The sequence below is a fragment of the Protopterus annectens genome, chromosome 2.part2 (assembly GCF_019279795.1).
Source record: "Protopterus annectens isolate FY-2018-M chromosome 2.part2, PAN1.0, whole genome shotgun sequence".
Taxonomy (NCBI): Eukaryota; Metazoa; Chordata; order Ceratodontiformes; family Protopteridae; genus Protopterus; species Protopterus annectens.
The window spans coordinates 703,830,307-703,851,838 of NC_056730.1; the positions used below are offsets into that span (position 1 = coordinate 703,830,307).

The 21,532-nt window shown below is 42.8% G+C and overlaps 1 protein-coding gene across 1 annotated transcript in view; it reads right to left on the reverse strand.

Annotated features, from left to right (window-relative positions):
- Positions 1-21,532, reverse strand: part of PTPRA (protein tyrosine phosphatase receptor type A) — a gene marked incomplete in the record, with an annotated part of 4,245,980 nt that overhangs the window by 996,628 nt on the left and 3,227,820 nt on the right. Inside the window, 1 exon segment of the mRNA XM_044064105.1 lies at positions 530-696. Coding sequence (XP_043920040.1) covers positions 530-696 — 167 coding nt within the window.

A 21,532-nucleotide genomic window follows, 5' to 3' on the forward strand; every position in this document is an offset into this window, starting at 1 on the left:
CACAACCACTCATCACACTCACTACAGAGAACACTGAGGGGGGTGAGGGGAAGCTACTACCTACACCACAGAAACAAACTACTCTACCTAAAACCACTAACACTTGACGCATCTAGTGAGGGGAGGAGAAAGGGGACCTATACTAACACTAATCTGAAGAAAAAGAGAAAATTTTCCTACTCACAGAAAGTTTTATAACTCACTGCTAGCTGGAGCTCAGATGACACTATGTGAAGCAAATTGCGGCAAATGAAATCTGGGGATGTTAGGCAGTGGAGGTGTATTATGGATAAGGGGAGAAGTTTGGAGCTCGAAGCTGATGCTAGCAAAATTTGCCGGCTCAGATCCGATATGGATCTGAAACCCACAGGTTGAAGACCAAATTCAAATTAAGTAAACTACTTCAGATCTACACTTTCTCACATATTTAACATCAGTGCAGCTGCAGTACACAGAGATAGGTTAAAAATAAATAAAATGAAAGGGCACTGTTAGGTGCATGCCAACTCACAAATATTTCAGTACTAACCTGCAGTGTACAACAATGGGCCCAGCATACTGAGGATTACAAGATTTTACTTTTTTCAGAAACTTCAACATGCCAATTGGAGTGAAGGGAACACCAAAATCTGGCCAGCTGGTAAAGTGGAACTGAGTAACAAGTCGTTGAGGTTTCTTGTTGGTTACATCACCTACCTGATGACAAAATACAAAAGAGTTATAAGATCCCTGTGTTACTCTGCTGTAACATACAGTCTGATTACAGAACACAAATCCTCCTGCCATTAAATTTAAAATCAAAATACTAACCACAAATTTGTCTTCAAAACAAGCAACAGCCCTTCTCTGACATGCAGTCATAACCAAAAGACATGGATAAACGTCCTACCGTAATAGGAACAAGACTGCCAACCAACCTGAAGCAGCACTGCCCAGCATTATGCAACAGTATCAGATGATGAATTTTACCCAATGATGCAGCTATACACCAAGCAATCTGGAATTTACAACAAAGCTTCAAATGCATCCCAGCAGTTATGGAAGAGAAAATGTACACAGCTGCTACCAGCAGAAACCTAATCAAGAGGTTACTTTAAAAATAAATAAATTAAACAGTTACAAGTGTCATTTTTTTCTACTAAGCTGTTCCAAGTACAACTTAAGCATACATGGAGAACTTTCAAATCAGTATTAAAGAACACATGCTGACACACATACACTCAAATTATAGGTTCATAGGTGTGTACTAGGTTAATGACCGCTGGGTTCTTTTTAAGCCTAGCCATGCATCCTAAATCTCTGGCAAGTTCTGGTACCCTTGATAAGTTTAAAGCAGGGGCTTGGGAAATGAACCATTTACAAGCTGTGCCCATTTGAGACATACGTGCTAAACCGGGGAGAGAATTTATGGTTCCCCATCCAGTTAGGTGACGTATTTAATTTGATGCAGACATGTATCATCAGAAACAGCAAAGTCCATAACTGACCGTACAATATCTGAAACACTAGTAGTGCAGCTGTGAAAGCATAAAACATGCAAACGCCACAGACGGTGATTGAGGTTTGGGAATGAACCCAAGACTGTACAGCTGTAAGGCAAACGACCAGTCACAGTGCTGCCCTACCAAAAAGTAACGTTCTGTCTACTTACCATAAATGTAGATGTTAGTGTCTCTTACTGTTGCAGTAATAACTGTACAGGATTTTCTTGCTGTGGCAAACCTTGGCCAACCATACTACTAGAGAATTAACTCTTTCATCCTGGGTCAGTGGATACCTTACACCTGACATCAGGCTGTCTGGGTATAAGGGTCATCAGCTAGTGCCATCTTACAGGTCTTTCCTTCCCAGAAATTGAATAAATCCCTCCAGAAGCTCCAGGTCTAGAGTACAGAACACCCCAAAGGTCCTCATTCTGCCAGGGAAGGATCTCAGAGACAGATAATGGAGGAGAGAGAGGGAGGGAACTGGAAAGGGGTAGGGAGAGGGAAGATACCACAACCTGCAGGCATAAGACAGGATGGCAGGAGGGAAGTAGTACTGCAACAGTAAAAACACACTAACATCTATACTTACATATTTAAGTAGACACAACTGTGTTATGTTCATTATGTTTCACTTTTGCAGTTACAACTGTATGGGAGGAGTATTTCCAAAGAAAATAATAAAGGGGGGGTGCACTGGTATAAAGTTACTTTCTAGGCAGAGGATAAAAAGCCCTGCAGAACTACAGAGGGAAATCCAGCCCTAGTTTTGGAGAAAAATGGCAGATTATAAAGTTTAGTAAACTGTGAACACAGAATCAGGTGACTGCCTCTACTTTCCCAGGTAGGGACCCCTCTGTGAAAAGTACAGTTGTGCAAGTATACTTAAGCATAGCAGCAGATGTTTGAATGACCACTGCTGCAGCAGCCTTTACTATATGTGTTGTATCCTGCCAAATATATAACAGCTGGCCAGCTTTCAAAGTTTTGTAGTACCTTCCACAAGAAATAACTATTAGGGAAATCGAGATGTTGCCTAAAAACACAGGTTTGAGCACCAGGCCCTTCAGAGCCTTCATGCCAACTGAGAGGGGGAGGTTGAGCCCTGACAGGACATATCCAAGAGTTAAAATACATACATACCCTGGCAAAATCAAAAAAACAAAAAAAGGGGAGGGAGGAAGGAAGGAAGTGGCAACTCCAGCAGTGATCATTCAAACACCTACTGTTATAAATTTACTTAAAACAACTGTACTATGTTCATCATACTAATCATTGCTACAGTAGCCTTAACTATATAGGTAGACTATCCTAAACTACTACATTTGGAAGATGGAAGGAGAAGAGCCCAGGAGCCCCTGGAGAATGGTCCTAGCAAAGTCTAATCTACACCTACAGAAGTAATCAAGCTTGTAGTGCTTTGTAAAAGTATGCAGATAGGACCAAGTTGCTACTTCTAGAATACTTTCAGAATGCACCCATTCCAAAAAGCCATAGATGAAGCCAAGGGCTTGACAGACTGGACTTTCACCCTGCCTGGAAGAGTTTTGTTATGGTGAGAATAAGGAAAGGTAATAGCCTAAGGCAGCCATTTGGAAGAGGTCTCTTTTTACTCAAGATGTCCCTTCTTCTTACCTTCATAAGAAATGGACAACTGATCTGTAGAGCTAAAAGATTTTTTTCTGTCAAAAGAGTACCAGAGCTGTCTGTGGACATTCAAGGTATGGAGTATCCTTTCTCCCCTATTTTAGTATGAGGAAAGAAAATACGGAAATAATCTGGCTTAAAGTAAACTCAGATGCCACTTATAGGCATAAAAGGATTAGTTCTCAAAGAAACCCTATCTTTGTGGAAAGTGAAGTCAAGTTGAGCACTGTAAGAGCTTGCAACTCAAATGCACTTTTGTAGAGGTCGAGCAATAATTAAAACAGTCTTCTGTGTTAAGAACCTCAAGTCAGCCAGATTAGCTCTTTCAAATGAGGTAAATGTTAGCTTCTGTGACACAAAATTAAGATCCCAAGGAGGACCCACTGGTTTCTTGGAGATCTCTTCTGCAAAATCCCTTTCAAAAACATTCTGACAAGAGAATGCACCGAAAGAAGAGGATCCATGGGCAGATATGCTGAGATGGCTGACAAATGAACCTTGATGAAGAGTAAGAAAGGCCAAGTGATAACTCTCAAATATTGTAAAACCAGAAAAACACAAGACCTGAATGGGTGCTGGTTATGTTGCCTGCTCCAAATAGAAAATATTTTCTATCTGCTAAGATATGATTTCTAGTAGTGTGCTTTCTTGCCTCCATTAGTACCATGCTGCACATCCACTGTAAACAGGTGCCTACAGGGAATTAAGCCCCAATCATCCAAGCAGTCAGATGAAGCTGACAGGGGGCGGGTTGTGTCAAACACCCTTGATGCTGTTAGTAGATCCAATCTCTTAGGAAACTTGTGTTAATTGTTCTTGGCCATTTCCCAAAGGGAGAACCACTGTTACGTGGGTGAGAAGGAAGTCACCTCAATGACCTCGAGGGATTCCTTCTTAATCTTTGCAAATAACATGGATATCACTAAAAGGGTGGAAAAGCATTCAGAAACATTTCTGCCCAAGGAAAGGATAAGGCATTTGTCTTCCGGGCCTTCTTGTATGGAGTTCTGGAACAGAATTTAGCCAGCTGATTGTTCAGAGATGAGTTAAGTCTTTTTGAGGCACTCCCAACAGATGGATCAAATCTTAGAAGACCCCTGATCTAGTTTTCACTTATGTGGGTCTGTTTTTGTCATGTTCAGCCTGTCTGCAACACAATTTTGTTCTAATAGCATTTAGGATGCCTGGTGAGTGAGACTGTGCTGCCAGGTTATATCCCAAGGTTAACAGCTAGTCTGCAAAGGGGGCAATACCTGGTTCCCCCTTGGCTGTTGCTGCACCAAATGACTGTGGTATTGTATTTAACAACTTAAAGGTCTAAGATGGTTCAGAGTTGATTGCCTTGATAAGAGCAAGCATCTCTTTCATACTTGCATCCGTCCTTGGTGTCCCACACAACTTGCAGTTTAATCCCTCCTGAAACTGCTCCCCAAGCAAAGTCTATGGAATCTGTGGCGACGAACGACTTTGGAGAGGAAAGGGAGGGGATACTTGGATTTATGTAAATTTGCTATCTCCACCAAGTGATTTCTCTTCTGATAAGCCCCAGAACTGGGATATGAAAAGATAATGAGTGTTAGCACTGGGATCAAAGAGATTTTAGATACCACAATCTTTCTCATGTGGAGTCTTTACAGGAATATCACAAGAATCATATATATCGGGAAACCCAAATTACAGAGGTATTCACTCGCAGTGACCAAAGTCTGTATTTTTTTCCTGTGGGGAAAAATTCTCTTTGGACTGGGATGTCTGGCAGGTAGGGATGAGTGTGAGGAGGAGTCAAGAAAGGCTTCAGAATGTTCTCCTGGAATATGTAAGAGATCTTTCTCCCAAGAGAGAGATTACTGACACTGAAAAAGACTTAACAAAATTAATAAATATGGACAAATGGAGATACTCTGTAACCTGCAATGAGAAATAAACTTTATGAACATACTTGCTGCAGAGATTACACCAAAGGGCAAGGCAGAGGACTGATAATGTGATCCAGACACACAAACCCTTAAGCAACACCTTAAGTCTGCATGAATAGGGATGTAATGATAGGCAGCTTTAAAATCTAGTGTTACCAGGAAATTTAAATGAGGAAGAAGGGGTAAAATGTTGTGAAGTGACAGCATTATCAAAATGGGCAATAACACAAACAGGGTTAAGGAAAGAAAGATACAGAACTGGTCTCCAACCATTTTCTTTCTTTGGCAACAAAAACCCTTCCCAAAATGAGAAGGGGAACTAGCTCTATTGATCCAATTTCCATTTGTGAGGGTCTGCCATTGTCCTGCTCAGCTTGTCGGCCATACAGTTTTTCTCTGACAGAATGTAGGATGCCTGTAGAGTGAGACTATGCTGTGATGCTATATCCCAAGCTAACACACTAGTTTGCAGAGGGAGAATGATCTGGATCCCCCTTGCTTGTTGATCTACCACACAACTGTGGTATTGTCTATAACATAACTGCAGAAGAATGAGTCCCAAAATCCCAAAGTACTCCCTTGCAAAACATATCTAGATATGCACTATGTTTCCTGTGGAAGAAAATCTCTGTCTAGTTGACATACCAGACACACAATCCTATAAGGAGTCTAAAAAGACTTTTGTATATTCTCTTATATCCCAGTCTGTGGAAGAGTTTTCTCTCACCCAACACTGAGACTACTGACTCTCTGAAAAAAACTCTGCACAGACCAGCAAGTTGTCAAAATATGGAAAAATGTGGATATCCTGTAGCTTCTAATTAACTATAAATGGAGCTATATATTTTATCAGCACTTGTGGTGCGGTGGATAGTCCAAAGGATAAATCAAAGAACTGATGATGTGATTCTGACGCACAAAAAAGTACAGTTTTGTACCTACCATAAATGTAGATGTTCGAGGATCCACATTGCTGCAGTCCTAACTATTGGGTCAAAGTATATGGCTGGCGTCGGTCAGGCGCAGCATTAGACGTCAAGCGTCAGGGTACTTTTCTTGCCCCAGATGTCAGAAGACCCTGAAAAGATAAGGCCAAAACCAAAAACTCCAAACATATCTGCACCAAAAATATGTACAATATATACAAAATTAGCAGAATATAACCTCACCTACACAACCACCCCTAAACACAGAGGGAAGGAGGGAGGTAAATTGGACTGCAGCAATGTGGATAACATCTACATTTATGGTAGGTACAAAACTGTACTATGTTCTTCATTCCACATTGCTGCAGTGAATCCCAAAGCAGAGGTAAGGGAGGCTGGCAAATCATAAGGAAGCAGGGACTGACAACATGCCTTGCAAAATAGCTGTGGCAAAACCAGCCCTAGACTTAGAGTAGAGAGGAAGGTGATAATGCTTAGAGAAAGTATGCACTGAACTCCAAGTAGCTGCCTCCAAAATATCCTTAGTTGCCACCCCTTAGAAATGCTGTTGAAGTGGCAGTAGCCCTAGTGGAATGAGGCCTAATCCCAGCTGGAATCTCCTTGCCATGATGGGAATAACAAAATGCAATGCAAGACCCAATCCACCTAGAAATAGTTTGTTTTGACACAGGCTTGCCCTGAACTCAAAGCAAAAGAAACAAACAACTGCTGAGACTGCCTAAAATCCTTAGTCCTGCTCAAATAATATTGCCTGTGTACATCTAAAGTGTGCAAAATCTTTTCCCCTTTATTTTGGGGATCTGCATAAAAGTAGGCAAATGAATAGTTTGGTTTAAAGCCACACTAGAAACCACCTTAGGCATAAAGGAAGGATTCTGCAACTCAGAAACCCTTCTTGCAGAAGTAATGGCCAACAAAAAGCAGTCTTCCATGACAAGTATTTCAATTCAGCAGTAGGTAAGTTTCTCCAACACAAAATTGAGATCCCAAGCAGGAGTAGGAGCTCTACGTGGGGTCTTATATTCTTTGCCCCTCTAAGAAATTGCTTGAACAAAGGATAAACAATGGTGGGTCACAATCATAGTGAGCTGAAATTGCTGCAGCATGAATCTTAATGGAAGAGAAAGACAAACCTCTGTCCAATAACTCAGTAAGATATTGAAGAGCCCCACTCAAATTAGGCTCAGAAATCTCCAAATTGTGCGCTGCACTCCAAAATAAAAATCTCTTCCATTTTTCTTTTCCTTGTACTAGTTCTTCTGGCTTCCATAATCACCTTTAAAACTTGTTGAGGAAGCTGAGACCTGCTGTCTTTCAAAACAGAATATGCCAGGCTGTTAGATGAAGAGAGTGAAGCTTGACATTGAGTAGGTGACCGTCCCTCTGAGACAACAGGTGTGGAATCGCCATGGAGGCTTCCTTACAGACTCCTCAGTAATGGGTACCAGTGCTGCGAGGGCCAATCTGGAGCTATAAAATCATCCTTGGCTTGTCTTGTCTGACCTTTAGAAGCACCTTTGGAAGAAGAGGCAGAGGTGGAAAAGCATACACATGAAGATTTTTCCAACTGAAAGAAAGAGCATCCACTTTCCAAGCTGTGTGATGAAACCTCTTTGTGCAAAACTTTGGCAGCTGGTGGTTTAGTGGAGAAGCGAACAGATCTATGTCTGGAGTTCCCCATGACACTGTCAATTTTGAAATACATGAAGATCCAGTTTCCACGGGGATCCATGATTTGTCTGCTTAACACATCTGCTAAGGAGTTCTGTGCTCCCGGCAGAAACCTTGCCTGAAGAGTTTGCGCTCAGCTTGCAACTGTCTCCCATAAAATCATTGCTTGCCTGCACAATGGGTAAGAATGTGTTCCCCCTTGTTTGTTGATGTACCACATGACAGTTGTGTTGTCTGTTAGAATCAACACCTGCCCTGGAAGAAGTAATTCCTTGAAAGCCATTAATGCAAACTGGACTGCTAACATCTCTTTCATGTTGATATGTAGATGCTGTAGTCTGGCAGGCCACTTGTCTTGTATCCACTTTCCATTTAAATGAGCTCCCCAAGCAATGTCTGAGGCATCTGTCGTTAGAATCTGACTAGTCCCTTGTTTAGGTGACATTCCTGAGCCCACCACAAAAATTCCTTTTGAATGCAAGGTATTATTTGAATGACAGTGTCCAAATCCTGGCAGTGCTGTGTCCATACATTTTGAGATGCCATTGCAGCTTCCTCATATGCAGTTTGGCATTGGGAAGCACCAGAATACAAGATGCCATGAACCCTAAGGCTTGAAGGACTGTCCTTGCAGTCAGCCCAGACTGAAGAGATAGTTGATGGAAGTAACTGGAAAGATTCTTTTGTTTGTCCGGGGTTAAAAGGCCATCTGGGCTGCTGTATTCAGTCTCACACCCAGAAAGCACATGTCTTGAGAGGGTACTAGACTGGACTTTACCTAGGCATCTTAGCACTGCTATGACATATTCCAAATGCTGTTGAAGGTCTTCCTTTTCTTGAGCCAGAATCAGGCAGTCGTCCAAGTAAGGATAGATTTGAATTCCTTTTAGCCTGAAGTAAGCTATCACTGGAGCCAGAACCTTTGTAAATACTCCAATGCAGAGAACTGATAATGAGAATTTCCAGCATACTTTCTGCAACTTAGTCTTATAGGCACATGAAGGTAAGCTTCCTTGAGATCTAAAGTTACCATCCAGTGATCTTTGCCCAGCAGAGGTAAAAGCTGTTGTAACGTCAACATTTTGAACTTGGGAATGTCCAGATAAGTGTTGAGGATAGATAAATCCAAAATTGGTCTCCACGTGTTCCCCTTCTTAATAAAATCCTAGGCCCCTTTCTGGCACAGGAACTGGCTGAATGGCCCTTATTTGGAGCAACAGAGAAATTTGCTTGTGGGCCTCTGTTCTTTGAAGAGGAGGAATGTCTGGCATGCCCTTGAAAGGAGGCAAGGTATGGAAATAAAACCTGTAACCGTGGTGAATGATATCCAGAACCCATCTGTCTTGGGTAATTAAATCCCAATTTTCTTTGAAAAGAGACAGCCTTCCTCCCAAAGGTGCTGCCAGGCGAGAATGAACTGGCAGCTGAAAATGCAGGTCATTGGGTCTGCAAGGACTGACCCCTGCCTTCACCAGAAGTCTGAGCAGGGGAACTCCTGTGAACCCTGAGCTCTGCCCCTACACCGTCTAGACCTACCCCTAGACTGGGAATCATAAGCAGGATAAGTCCATCCCTTAAGTAGGCCAATTTCTACTAAACTTCGGAGGCTGCACCTGCAAAAAATCCTTAACAGTTTGCATAGACTTAGCCTTGTCCTCCATTTTCTTTAAAACTGATTCCACAGGCGAACCAAACAACACATCAGACTGTAAAGGAGCATCCAAAATCCTTGTTTTAACATGCTCAGCTAAATTCTGATCTCTCAACCAGGCGTGCCTACGAAGAACAGAATGAGTGGCAGCCACCCTCGAGGAGGCCTGCACCGCATCAAAACCACACTGCAAGGAATGTTTACCCACCTGTTCAGACACATGAACTAAATCCTGCAACTCTTTACACTCAATACCTTCCGCCAGAGCATCCACCTTAGCTTTCAACTGTGAAAGGAGATAATTCTGATATTTTAACATGTGAAACTGACAATTCAACGCCCTCATGGCTAAAGTGGAAGAAGTATACACTTTCTTTCCCCATCTATCCAAAGCCCTTGCCTCTTTATCAGGAGGGACAGGATTTTTAACAACTGAGGCCTTCACACCTTTAGGCCCCTGAGAGACAGTTTCGGGTCTGCCCTAGGACTCTTAAAAGATACTTATGAGCTTCAGGCACCCTATAGTACCTATCAGGTTTAACTGGGGCAGGAGGCAAAGAATCAGGATTCAGGAAGCCTCTGCAAAACATCTTCCACCACATTCAGAACAGGAGGTATAGCTAAAGGCCTATGCTGGGGTAAAACAAGAATTCCCTAAGCCTCTTCCTGGAATCAGAGAAATCTTGACCTTCCCATTTAAAATGCTCCCTCATGGAATGCAGAGTCTCTGAAAATGAAAAGTCCTCAGGAGGAGAAGCTGAAGGAGTAGAATCATCCACATCAGAATCAGAATAAGGAGGAAACTCCTGCAAGTCTTCAGCCGAAGACTCAGAAGCCTCCGAACATTGCTCAAAACTCTCAAACTCTGGTTCCACCCTAGGCCTCTTATCAGGAGGGGGCATAGAACCTCTTATCATAGTAATCAAATCCTCTGCCATTTTAAGCATATGTTTCTTAGGCAAAAGACCTGAAGCACTAGGAGAAACCCCCACTGAAGCTAAACTTGGCCTGCCTCTCAAAGAAGCCTTGGAAACAGAGAGGCTCTAACCACCTTAGGAAGAGAGGGAAGAACAGCCACCTGAGAAGCCCCTCAGCCTGGCCTACTTCCTGAGAGGATACATCCTGTAACAGTAAAGTCTCTCCTGAGACTCCAAAGAAACTCCTGGCAGAACCTGTCTGGGACTGTCGGTTCTTCTGCTTTATCCTTGTGCTTTTTGCCCGAGCGGGCGGAGCATCCAAATTTTATAATTACAAGCTTCCCAAACACTAACCTGGCACAGTCTAACCTTCTCTTAATAGTGCGTTTGTTAAATCTAGCACAAGAGCGCATCCAACAACGTCGTGCTCAGGCCCTAAACAAGGTATACACAAAGTATGGTAATCCCTATGAGGTATCTGTTTCCCACAAGAAATACAGTTATTCACTTTTTCTGACATCCGGTAAAATACTGAGGCAAGAAAAACCAAAATATTTTGATTCGGTCTGAAACTCTGACTTCAGAAACTTTCATTGCTTCTGCATCGGACCATGCGGCAAAAGACTGAGGATATGGCGTCGGTCATGACTGGACAGCGGACTACCCAATAGTTAGGACTGCAGCAATGTGGAATGAAGAACATCCTTAAATGCCTGAACTCTTGATGGATAGGAATGTGGTAAGCATCTTTTAAATCTAATGTTACCAGGAACTTGAAAGAAGAAGATGATGTAAACAGATCGTGAAGTGACATCATTTTGAATCTGGGCACTACCACAAACAGGTTTAGGAAAGAAAGATCCAAGTATTTTCTTTCTCTGGCATGAAAAGCATCCTAAAATAAAGCCTCTTTCCCACCTAGGAAGCAGGAACATGTTCAATCACTTCCTGGGACAGGATGTAACAGGCAGGTGGAAGAAACAGTCTGGTCTGGAGGATGAGGAATTACTCCCTGGAAAGGAGGTATTTCCTCCCATTGCCACCAGTAACCTTGATGAATGATCTTCAGAGTCCATTTGTCTGAAACTATCTGTGTCCAAAGAGAAAAGTGGAAATTCAGACGTTCTGGAAGGAAAAAAAAAAGGGGGCTGCCAGGGTGGTAGGGTGGGAACAAAGTCTTAGTCATTCTGACTTATCAGACTGTCCTTGGTTTTGGGAGTTTCAAAAATTCTTCTTGGAACTCCCTTGCTATCTTAAATGTCTGTTTACCTGCATCTTGTTGAAACTGTTATTTTGTTTCTACCAAAAACTGGATGAGGAGTTCAAGAATCCCTTGGAAAACTGGGAAAAGGAAGCTGAAAAATCTTAAGACATTCCCTATATCAGCTTACCCTTTTCATCACACTTTTTTTATCACCTCTGTAGCAGAGACGCTAAAAATTAAATCTCTATCAAAAATATCATTTAAAATCTCATTTTTATCATCTGGGAGACTGAGAGCACAGCCATGCAGTCTTCCTCAAACAGTACCAGTGCTATAACCCTTGAAGTATTAATAGTCCTACACACACAGTATACGAGTAGTGACTTGAATAGAAGAAATTAAATTACTTAAAGGTTTATCCTCATAAAACAAAGCTGCAGAGAAAACACTCCTCATACTTTCACAACTGGTCCAGGCAAACCTTAACATATGAGCTGGATCATTCAAAGTTATGGAATCAAAGTTGCAGAAGCATACACTTTTTCCTCCCCATACTTATCAATGGCCTTCTCATGCTAATCAGAAACAGGTGGGCTGGAAACTGCTGGATCAGATTTGGGAATAGTATATAAAAACTTAAAAGACTGACCAACTTTATTTATTTTGCATTTGTTTACAGGGAAAATCCGACTGGGTCATGAGGTACCCATTTTCAGCGAAGGCCTGGGGAGAAAAGCTCCACATACTCATGGTTAACAGAATGAAAAACTGGACAGACATAATAATAATAAAGTCATAACACATAAGCACAAAATTTGAAAAACTACACATTACTTTGTCAGAATAAAACCTCTAACAGACAAAGTCATAGCGTTCAAGCATAAATTATATGGAAAACCTGATAATAGGAAAATGCAGCATTATTTACATAATAGACGATCAGAATGATTATTAATATTCTGGAGGTCATGAAATATGGTAGCAGATTATACTGGTGGAGGTGAGCACAAGTAGAGAAGGGTAGGGTGTGATAAAAGTGGATAGTAGGAACAGATGTGGGAAAGGTATGAGAGTAACCTCAGGGGAGGTATGTGTAGAAAAAGGGAAGGTAGGGTAAAAGTTAGTAGTGGGGATAGAGAGAGTAAAGGTAGAAAAAGGCATGTGTACTTGAGCCTGGGCTCATACAGGAGCAAATCCAAGCTTTGTTGAAGTATTCTTTTATAGAGGTTTTGAAAGAGTGCAGGTTAGTAGCAGTTTTGATAATTAAAGGAAGGGAGTTACATAGTTTTGGCACAGAGCAGGAGTAAAGGCTTAGGCCTGGAGTTTTGTTATGTTTACAAGTTGTGAGGAGAGGTTTCTCTTCAGATCAGAGATGTTTACTTGGGGTACAAAAGTTAATTAGTGGGCTAAGAGCAGGACAAGCTAGTGGGTTGTGGATGATTTTGCATACTGTAGTAAGCTGTATGTATTGGAGGTGGAGGGGGGTTTCAAGCCATCTTGGGGTATATGTAGGGCTTTACAGTGATGAGTTAGAGGGGGTTGCATTTATGGCAAATTTGGCATTTTGTTATAGCAGCTTTCTAGCTTTTTTTCTTAGGGAGGTATATAAGTTAGAACTGGTGCCCCACACAACAGTGAAGGCAGAGGTAGGTTTTTGCCAGGGTAATTTTGGTAGCTGCTGTGGGGAAGTTTTTATTCCTGTATAGCATGCCTAGTTTTCGGTAGTTTTTTATACTGCTTTGTATGCGTAGGTTAAACTTGAGATTGTCAATTGTGACACTTGGTTGTTTGGTATGCTGAACCAATTCAATGTCAGTATTGTTGGCTGAAAAGATCTTGAAGTTTGTTTTTGTTGGAACCATGGGGTTTGTGAAGTTTGTTTGGTTGAAGCTATGAGGTTTGTGGGTGAAGAAGAGCAGCTTTTTTGGGGGGCAAGTTCAGCATTGGACAGACATGTTTCTATGGAATAAAAAGTTTGTTGTGTTATGTGTTGTAGGTGAGTTAATGTGTTTGATATGCAGATGATAGTGGAGTCATCTGCATATTGGTTTAGAGTGCCTTCACAGGAGGATGTATGCAAGCTATTGATGAGCACATTAAATAGTAATGGCCCAAAGATGGATCCTTGAGGTACACCTGTGGGGGTGTTATGATACAAGGAGACAGAGCCCTGTCATTTTACTGTTTCCTGCCTATCAGCTAAGTAGTCAGAAAACCAGTGAAGAGAGGAGGTTAGACTAAACCTGGAAAATTCTTTAAGGAGTTTGGGGTGAGATAACATGTCAGATGCTTTTGATAAATCTAGAAATACTGCATACTAGTTTGCCAGTGTCATGGGCTTTGTTGACAGAGTCCATGAAAGATAAGACTGTTAAGGTACTGTGTGCAGGTCTAAAGCCATGTTGACTGTGGGAAAGGGTTGTTGTGTGTAAGACGGTGGAGACATTGTAGGTACACACATTTTTCTAGAGTCTTAGAGAGGGTGTACAAGATTGCAATAGGGATGATTCTATCTGCCTTTTTAGAGGCAGCTAACTGGCTGACTGTCAGGAAAATTCCAGGCAGTAACACACATCCTCCAAAGATAGCATAACTGGAAGACTGAGTGCATGTACTGAAAATTCCTTCTGTAACAGCTCATAATATTTACTTCGGGACTTCGATATCACAGTGTTCTTCCACTGAAAACACTGGTCTAGTCAAGAAATGGTCTCCAAGAAAGAGAACCCTCACAATGACAGTCAGAAATAGAGCTCTCCTCAGAGTCTGAATCAGAAATTTGAGGAGAAAAACCCTCATCTGTTCCTTTAACTTCCTATCCAGATTCTGCATACGGAATCTCTTCATGAAAGGAGGTACCCCTATTTCTTTTACCAGGAAATACTTTATAGGAGGATCAACAGCCTGAATTAAACCTGCAGCCAGACCCAGAAAATTACTCCTGTCTAAGGAAATTTGAGGAGTAGAAGATGCATTTAGTTTTCTGTTGTATTTATTTATTTTTTTATGTGTATGTGTTCTTAATGGCAGCAGCAGCTTCCCCAGGGATGGGCACAACATTATGTCAGAATGTTAAAACAGGGAAGCCTTTCCTATTCCCTCTACCAGGACAAACAAGACTGATTCCCCCTTGTCCACTGAGGGGACCCAAACAGCCGCAGAGCACATGGCTAAAGTACAGTTGTGTACACTTACCATAAATGTAGATGTTCGAGTGTATTCACTGTTGCAGTCATTACACTTGGGTTATCCTGCTGGCAGGCTACCCTCAGTCGGCCTGAATTCCAAAGTCTAGGTCCGGCGTCGGTTGCTGTCACCTCTTCCCAGACGTCAGTGCGCCAGGGGTATAAAAGATGCAGCAGACGCCATTTTCTTCAGTTTTTCTTGCCCCAGATGTCAGGTGCCCCCAAAGAGTAGGCTAAAAATATGCCAATAAAACATGCATGCACCAAAAAATATAATACCTTCATCTACAAGCAAATACACCACATATGTTGTATAGATTAGAGAAGTGTAGATAAGTTCCAGCAAAGAGATGGGGGAATGGAGGGTGGGTAACCTGGACTGCAACAGTGAATACACTCGAACATCTACATTTATAAGTGTACACAACTGTACCATGTTCTTCGTATTTCACTGTTGCAGTCATTACACTTGGATGGAATCCCAAAGCTATGGTTGGGAGGCTGGAGCTAAATTGCATTAGGAGCGACTATGAGGCCCTGCAGGACTGTAGTGGCAAAGCCTGCCCTGGATTTAGAGTAGAGTGGTAAATGATAGTGCTCTGTAAAGGTGTCCACTGAACTCCAGGTAGCAGCCTCTAAAATGTCTTTTGTTGGTACTCCCCTGAGGAAGGCTGCTGAAGTGGCTGCTGCTCTGGTTGAATGTGGCTTGATGCCCTTAGGCACTGGCTTGCCATGTTGTGAATAGCAGAAATGAATGCAGTGGCCTATCCACTTTGAAATAGTCTGCTTTGAAATAGCCTTTCCTTGTGATCCTGCAGCATATGCCACCAGTAGTTGCTCAGTCTTTCTGAAAGCTTTGGTTCTGTTCAAATAGAAGCATAGCTGTCTGTGTATGTCCAAATAATGCAGAATTCTTTCCCCCTTATTCTGTGGGTTTGGATAAAAAGTAGGCAGATGGATAGTTTGGTTACTGGACACTACCTTAGGCATAAATGTTGGGTTTGTCCTCAGAGAAACCATGTCTGGATAAAAGGTTCTACAGCCATGAGTGCCTGTAGCTCTGAGACTCTTTTTGCAGAGGTTATTGCTAGAAGCAGAGCTGTTTTTTAAGATAAAAACTATATATCAGCTATAGCGGCTGGCTCAAACGGAGGCAGAGTGAGTTTTTCCAAAACATAATTGAGGTCCCATGCAGGTATTGGTGATCTCCTTGGAGGCCTTAAGTTTTTGGCTCCTCTGAGGTATTGCCTTAACAAAGGATGAGAAAAGATTGGTGGCTCTGTATTGTAATGAGCCAAAATGGCAGAGGCATGAATTTTAATTGATGAAAAGAATAGGCCTTTGTCCAGCATCTCAGTTAAGTATTGCAAAATCTGAGGAATGTTTGGTACTGCTGTGACAATTCCTTGTGCCTGGTTCCAGGCACAGAATCTCTTCCATTTTCCCACATAGGATTTTCTAGTACTAGGCCTCCTGGCCTACAAAATGACATCCATCACCGCTTTAGTGAGAGGTGTGTTTTGTATGACTACATTATCCGCCATGCTGCCAGATTTAAGGTTTTGAGTTGGCTGTGCAGGATCTGATTGTTTTGTTGGGACAGTAGGTGAGGTATTTGAGGTAAGGTCCAGGCTGGGCATTGAGACAAGTTCCTTAGGACTGGATACCAGTACTGGCGGGGCCAGTCTGGGGCAATCAGTATCATTTTTGGCTTCTCTTGTCTGACCTTTAGGAGTACCTTGGGGAGGAGAGGCAGTGGAGGAAAGGCATATACTGTTAAGTTTTTCCAGCTGACAGATAGGGCATCCACTTCCCATGCTTGTCTGTGATAAGCCCTTGTGCAGAATCTCTTTAGTTGGCAATTGTGAGGACAGGCAAATAGGTCTATGTCCGGGCATCCCCATTTCCTTGTTATCATGTTGAAAACTTGTGGATCCAATTTCCACTCATGGGGATCCATGAGGTTTCTGTTTAGTTTGTCTGCCAGAGTATTTATCTTTCCTGGCAGGAATTGTGCATGCAGATGTACTTGGTAAGTCAATGCTGTGTCCCACAAAGTCATGGCTAGTCTGCAGAGGGGGTAAGAATGAGTGTCTCCCTGCTTGTTTATGTACCACATGACTGTGGTATTGTCTGTCTTTATCAGTAGTTGTCCCAGATGAAGTAGGTCCTTCAGGGCTGTCAGGGCATTCTGAACAGCTAGCATCTCTTTTTGATTGATATGTAGATGCATTTGGTTGGCGGACCATGTGCCTTGAATACATCTTCCTGCCATGTGCACCCCCCAGGCGTAATCTGATGCATCCATTGTCAATGTCTGCCTGGCTGGGGGTAAGGTGAATGGCTGTCCCTTGTTTTGGTGACAGGCCTTTGCCCACCATCGAAACTCCTGTTGCAGGCAGGGAATGAGAGTAATTATTGTTTCCAGGCTGTGGCAATGTTGAGTCCAAACACTTTTTAGGTACCATTGAAGTTTCCTCATATGCAGTCTTGCACATGGAATTAGTAGAATGCAGGATGCCATGAAGCCTAAAGCCTGCAGAATTTTTCTTGCAGTTAACTGGGCCTTTGTTGCCAACAGTTTGAAATAGGTAGTCAGTTGCCTTTGTTTGTCTGGCGTGAGATAAGCCATTTGGGCAGCTGTATTTAAGCTTGCACCCAGGAATATTATCTCTTGTGAGGGTACTAGTTTTGATTTTTGTTCGCTGACTGTGTACCCAAGACATGGTAGTAATCTCTTTACAAACGCCAGATGCTGTAGTAGAATGTCCTTGTTCTCTGCTTGTATGAGGCAGTCGTCCAAGTAAGGATATATTTGTATTCCTCTTTGTCTGCAAAATGCAATTACTGGTGCCAGGCACTTTGTGAAGACCCTGGGCGCAGTAGATAAGCCAAAGGGCAGTGCAGAGAATTGATAGTGCATTGAGCCTGCTTTGAATCTGAGGTATCTTCTGCATGTTTGTCTGATTGGGACATGCAGGTATGCCTCTTTTAGGTCTAAAGTCACAAGCCAAGCCTTTTTGCCCAGCATGGGCAGAAGCTGCTGTAAGATCAACATTTTGAATTTTGGTATGTCCAGACATGTGTTTAGAATAGAAAGGACCAGTACTGGTCTCCAGGCTTTGTCCTTTCTGGGTACCGAGAACAGTCGTGAATAAAACCCTTGTCCCTGCTCTTGTTCTGGTACTTGGTGAATGGCCCTCATGTCCATGAGGGATGAGACTTGTTTTTGTGCCTCTGCCCATTGTTTTTTTGGCAGGTCTGGCCAACCGTTTGCCTTTGGCAGGGTATGAAAAATGAAACTTGTAGCCCCGTGACACTATGTCTAAGACCCATTTGTCCTGGGTTATTATGTGCCAATTTTGAGAAAAAAGTGCTAGTTTGCCCCCTAAAGGTGCTGCCAGAAGATAAGTGCTTGGCGCAGGCAGGGGGAAGTCATTAGGACTGTTTCTTGTAAGGCTGTGATTTTTCTTCTTCACTTTTGGAGGTAGAAGCACCCCATTGTTTAGACCTGTATGAACCTTGGGGCTGGGATCTGCTTCTTGGGTGTTTGTATCTGCCCCTTTGTGGTCTGTCTGACACTGGAAAGGACCAATTCTTTGTAGGCCAGTGTCTGCTAAATCTTGGAGGCTGTACCTGTAAGAAATGATTTTGCTTTAACATGATCTGGTAAATTTTGTTCCTTTAACCAACCATGCCTCCTAATGACCGAACCCATGACAGCAGCCCTGCAAGAGGCCTCCAAAGAATCAAAACCACATTGCAAAGTATGCTTTCCAACTTGCTCAGCTGCATGCAATAAATCCTGCATTTCTTTGTTTTCTGCACCTTCAGAATTTATCAATATTTTCTGTTTAAGTAGTGACTTAATATATTGCTGATATTTGAGCATATGAAACTGACAATTTAAAGCACTTCTAGTCAAGGTAGCAGAGGTGTAAATCTTCTTTCCCCATCTGTCTAATGCCCTTGAATCCCTGTCAGAGGGGGTAGGATTTTTTGCAGTGGATGCTGTGACCCCTTTGGGACCCTGAGAAATAGTTTCTGGGTCAGCAGCAGGGTTCTTGAAAAGGAATTCATGAGAGTCAGGTACCCTGTAGTACCTGTCCGGCTTAACAGGAGCTGGAGGTAAGGAATCAGGGGTCAGACTGGACTCTGTAAATAGATCTACAATGTCTAACACAGGCGGAATAGCAAGGGGCCTGTGTTGTGGGAGTAAAAGGAAGTCCCTGAGCCTTTTCTTAGATTCAGAATAATCTTGGCTCTCCCAGTGGAAATGTTCCTTCATGGTATGCAAGGTTTCCCCAAAAGAGTAATACTCAGGAGGAGAGGCTGAAGGGATAGATTCTTCAGCATCAGAATCCTCATAGGGAGGAAGAGAGTATTCCTGATCAGAAGAGGAATCTGAAGAAATGGAAACCTGATCTGAAAATTCATATTCTGTCTCTTGCCTAGGCCTCTTATCAAGAGGGGGATGGGAACCCCTGATCAGAGTAATTAAGTCTTCGGCCATTTTCAGCATCTGTTTTTGGGCATGGAGGCCTGACCATGAGGCTGTTGTACTTGTTTCTTTGTCTTTAAAGATGCTTTAGTCTTTGCCTTTGTTGCTGGAGTCGCTTTAATATACAACTGAGTAGGTCTGAAAACACCCTCAGAAGCCGATGCCTGCTCAGCGGCTCCAGACCCATCTGAGGGAATAGTTTCCAAAGGTCCAATACCTTGAGCTTCCAGCGGCCTAGGTGACTCCATGTGAGAGACTGTAGCGGCCTGGGGTTCCAAAGTAGCGGGCATCAGGGGCTGCGAATGCGCCTCACTGAGAGCTGGCGAACCGGCGACTGGCTTGGTAGAAGCTTCGTCATCGGTTTTAGACCTCGGATGCCTGTCCTTTTCTTTTTCTTTGCGTTTCTTGTGAATTGCGTCAGTCGGTTGGCTATCCGACAGCATCGTGTAATTAAATCTTCTGCCAAAATAGTGAAAAGCAAAAACGTACCGGCGTTTTATAGTGCGCTGGTTAAATCTAGCACAAAACTGACAACAAGCAACGTCGTGGTCAGGGCCTAGGCAAGGAATACAGTAAGAATGAAAATCCTTATGAGGTATTTGCTTCCCACAAGAAATACAATTATTAACTTTATCTGACATCGGTCTGGACAAGAAAAAAAGCTTTCCCCAACAGGGTACTTAGCTTTTTAAGTTGACTTCGGATCTGAAATTCGAACATGAAAATCTCAGGAGTCGGCCGACCGGCACTTGCGAACTGCTTCTGGCACCGCGCAGCAAGAAAGACGGACGAAAATTGAGTCGGCTGCATCTTTTATACCCCTGGTGCACTGACGTCAGGGAAGAGGCGACAGCAACTGGTGCCGGACCTAGACTTTGGAATTCAGGCCGACTGATGTTAGCCTGCCAGCAGGATAACCCAAGTGCGATGACTGCAACAGTGAAACACGAAGAACATCCCCCAGTTTATAGCTGCTGTAGGTGCTACACCAGAGGCATCTGGGGTAAAAGATCAGTGGTCTGAAGTATAACAAACAGCTGTAGCAGAGTCGCCCACCTGTGGCCAATGGAAATTGCTAGCCTGCTGTAATGGCAAAGGCTGTTCGCTTAACTTATTCTTTTGTGACTGGGAGGAGGATCAACCACGGGACCAACAGACTTCCATGGTCAAGCCAAAAAATCATGCCTCTTTCCTGGGAAAAACAAGCAGCAAATACCAGTAAAAACAAAATCTTTAAAAGTCCTTTTTTTTCACAGAAAAGCACAGTAAAAAGCACTATAAAACACTTTTCCAGACACAAAGTAAAATAAGCAAGATTGCTCCACTAAAAATGCTTTTCAGTTACCTCACACAACTTTTAAACTGACAGAAAGATTCTTTTAGAGCAAGGCATCTGGAAGGACTGTGCTCTCTGGATGCTACAATATTAAGTAAATCCTTAGTCAGTCTAAACAGATCCTGTTGGTAGGCCTCCAGGATTTGTTATCCAAAGATCTAGGCTGAGGCATGGCAGACAGTATCCTTTTAGGTTTGGCCTTAGGCTTGGTCCTAGATGTGGTGTCTGAAGCACTGGAACCATGTCGCAGCCTGTGCACACTCAACCAATGTCCACTGAGATTCTCGGGATCCCCATCACCCTATCTGAAACCCTAAAATGAGTGTCAAAAGCCGTGGACTGCAAAGCAGTCTGAGATCCAACTGACCAGTCTTGTCCTTTGACTTATCCAGATAAGTATAGATGGTTAGGAGGCATGTTGGGCTCCAAAGGACAAAACAGTTCTCTGATACTTCCTTGGTCATGGAAAGGGACTACAAAGTTGTCTTCTGTCCTTTGACTATCATAAATATATGTTCTAAATGGACAGACTCAAAGCCCTGTCACTATACTTGTTATCCGACAGACTGCTAAGAGCTGACTTGTAACTGGCATACAAGGAATCCTCTGACTCATTGCCGACTGATTTACTACACATCAGCAAGTCAAATGGCATCAGACATACTCGCTCTAGGGATCTAAACCTCTTCTGCATCATCAATAGATACATTTGGAGGGACAAAGCTGTTATGAAACAGACACACCCCTACCCTAATCCACATAAAGCAAAGTCTATCCCTATTCATTTTCAAGTACAACTTTGATCTATGGATAAGAAACAGTAGTACGGGGCAGTCCTGGCATAAGTTTTCTATCAGACAGATGCAGCGCCTAAATGATTTATACCATGTATGTATGAGATCTTTCTTCTCCCGCTCTCTACCTGGCTGCTGTGCACTCCGTTTCGGGCGCTTGAGCAGCACCTGGTGAACCAGTACATCCCTGTAATTAAACATCTGAAATCACCCTCCTGGAAGCCTCTGAAAACTAGTCCGAACTGGGAATTTACCCACCAGCTCCCTAACAGACCAACC